This window comes from Bos mutus, chromosome 4 (genome assembly GCF_027580195.1).
Source record: "Bos mutus isolate GX-2022 chromosome 4, NWIPB_WYAK_1.1, whole genome shotgun sequence".
NCBI classification, from domain to species: domain Eukaryota; kingdom Metazoa; phylum Chordata; class Mammalia; order Artiodactyla; family Bovidae; genus Bos; species Bos mutus.
The window spans coordinates 11,778,327-11,779,821 of NC_091620.1; the positions used below are offsets into that span (position 1 = coordinate 11,778,327).

The window sequence follows — 1,495 nt, forward strand, 5'->3', positions numbered from 1 at the left end:
AGTAAATTTCCATGTTTTTCCTTCTGTAATTCCCTGTTTCTCAATGATTCTCATATTCCCATTTATTTCTCTCTTTATCTCTCCTTCTGTTAACCCATGACCACCTACTAGCCTCTCTTTCTCTGCCTTTAGCCTTGTTTCACAGTCATTGGTTCTCTCTGTCTGTCTCTCTCTGTCTCTCCATCAATGTCTCTTGTTTCCTTTCCCCTCAAGCTCCCAGCCCAGGGATCATGGCAAATCTGAGCCACCCTTCTGAATTTATCCTCTTGGGCTTCTCCCCTCTTGGTGAACTGCAGGTCCTGCTCTACGGGCCCTTCCTTGTGCTTTATCTTCTTGCCTTCATAGGAAACACAGTCATCATCGTCATGGTCTTTGTCGACACCCACCTCCACACGCCCATGTACTTCTTCCTGGGCAACTTTTCCCTGCTGGAGATCCTGGTGACCATGACTGCCGTGCCCAGGATGCTCTCTGACCTGCTGGCCCCCCGCAAGGTCATCTCCTTCACTGGCTGCATGGTCCAGTTCTACTTCTACTTCTCCCTGGGCTCCACCTCCTTCCTCATCCTGTCCGACATGGCCCTGGACCGCTTTGTGGCCATCTGCCACCCCCTGCACTATGGCACTTTGATGAGAGGGGCTGTGTGTGCCCAGCTAGCAGGGGCTGCCTGGGCAACTCCTTTCCTGGCCATGGTGCCCACTGTCCTCTCCCGGGTTCATCTCAGTTATTGCCATGGCAACGTCATTAACCACTTCTTCTGTGACAATGCACCTCTGCTGCAGCTGTCCTGCTCAGACACCAAGCTGCTGGAATCCTGGGACTTTGTGATGGCCTTGGCCTTCGTCCTCAGTTCCTTCCTGGTGACCCTCATCTCCTATGGCTACATCGTGAGCACTGTGCTACATATCCCCTCTGCCAGCGGCCGCCAGAAGGCCTTCTCCACGTGCGGCTCTCACCTCACCCTGGTCTTCATTGGCTACAGCAGCACCATCTTCCTCTATGTCCAGCCTGGCAAAGCACACTCCGCGGAGGTCAACAAGACTGTGGCCCTGGTGACGTCCGTCCTCACCCCCTTCCTCAACCCCTTTATCCTCACCCTCCGCAATGAGACGTTCAAGGCTGTGCTACGAGGCCAGATGCAGAGGCTGAAAGGCCTCCTCCAGGCATTGTGAGGGGCCTGAGGGACTCAGCCAGGCTCCATCAGCCAGGTCACTCTGTGAGGAGGCAGGGCACCAACCTGGGTGGGATGACCCCTGTTGAGTTTCTTTCAGATTTTCCCTCTGTGCCTGAGAGTGGTAACCACAGTGAGTCCTTGGTAGCACCCTGGCTGGCTTGATGGTCTCAAAGACCATGTGGAATCCCCCCAGTTTTCCACTAGCAGTTACAAGAACTCGGAATGTAACCTGGGGAACCACAAGTGGGGCTTTTAATAAAGGGAAGTGCATGAGCTTGCCGTTCAAAAAAGGGCAGACAGAAAATTTTCTCTGATTAAAAA

The 1,495-nt window shown here is 53.4% G+C and overlaps 1 protein-coding gene across 1 annotated transcript; it reads left to right on the forward strand.

The window, feature by feature from the left end:
- The first annotated feature begins 230 nt into the window (after window positions 1–230).
- On the forward strand, window positions 231–1,172 carry OR6V1 (olfactory receptor family 6 subfamily V member 1). Its single transcript, XM_005886727.2, has one exon. It carries the CDS (start codon window positions 231–233, stop codon window positions 1,170–1,172), a length of 942 nt encoding a protein of 313 aa, XP_005886789.2.
- The last annotated feature ends 323 nt before the right edge of the window (window positions 1,173–1,495 follow it).

Bases quoted from the DNA above. Each gene is read 5' to 3' on its own strand.
- OR6V1 (XM_005886727.2), top strand. From the start codon at position 231: ATGGCAAATCTGAGCCACCCTTCTGAATTTATCCTCTTGGGCTTCTCC.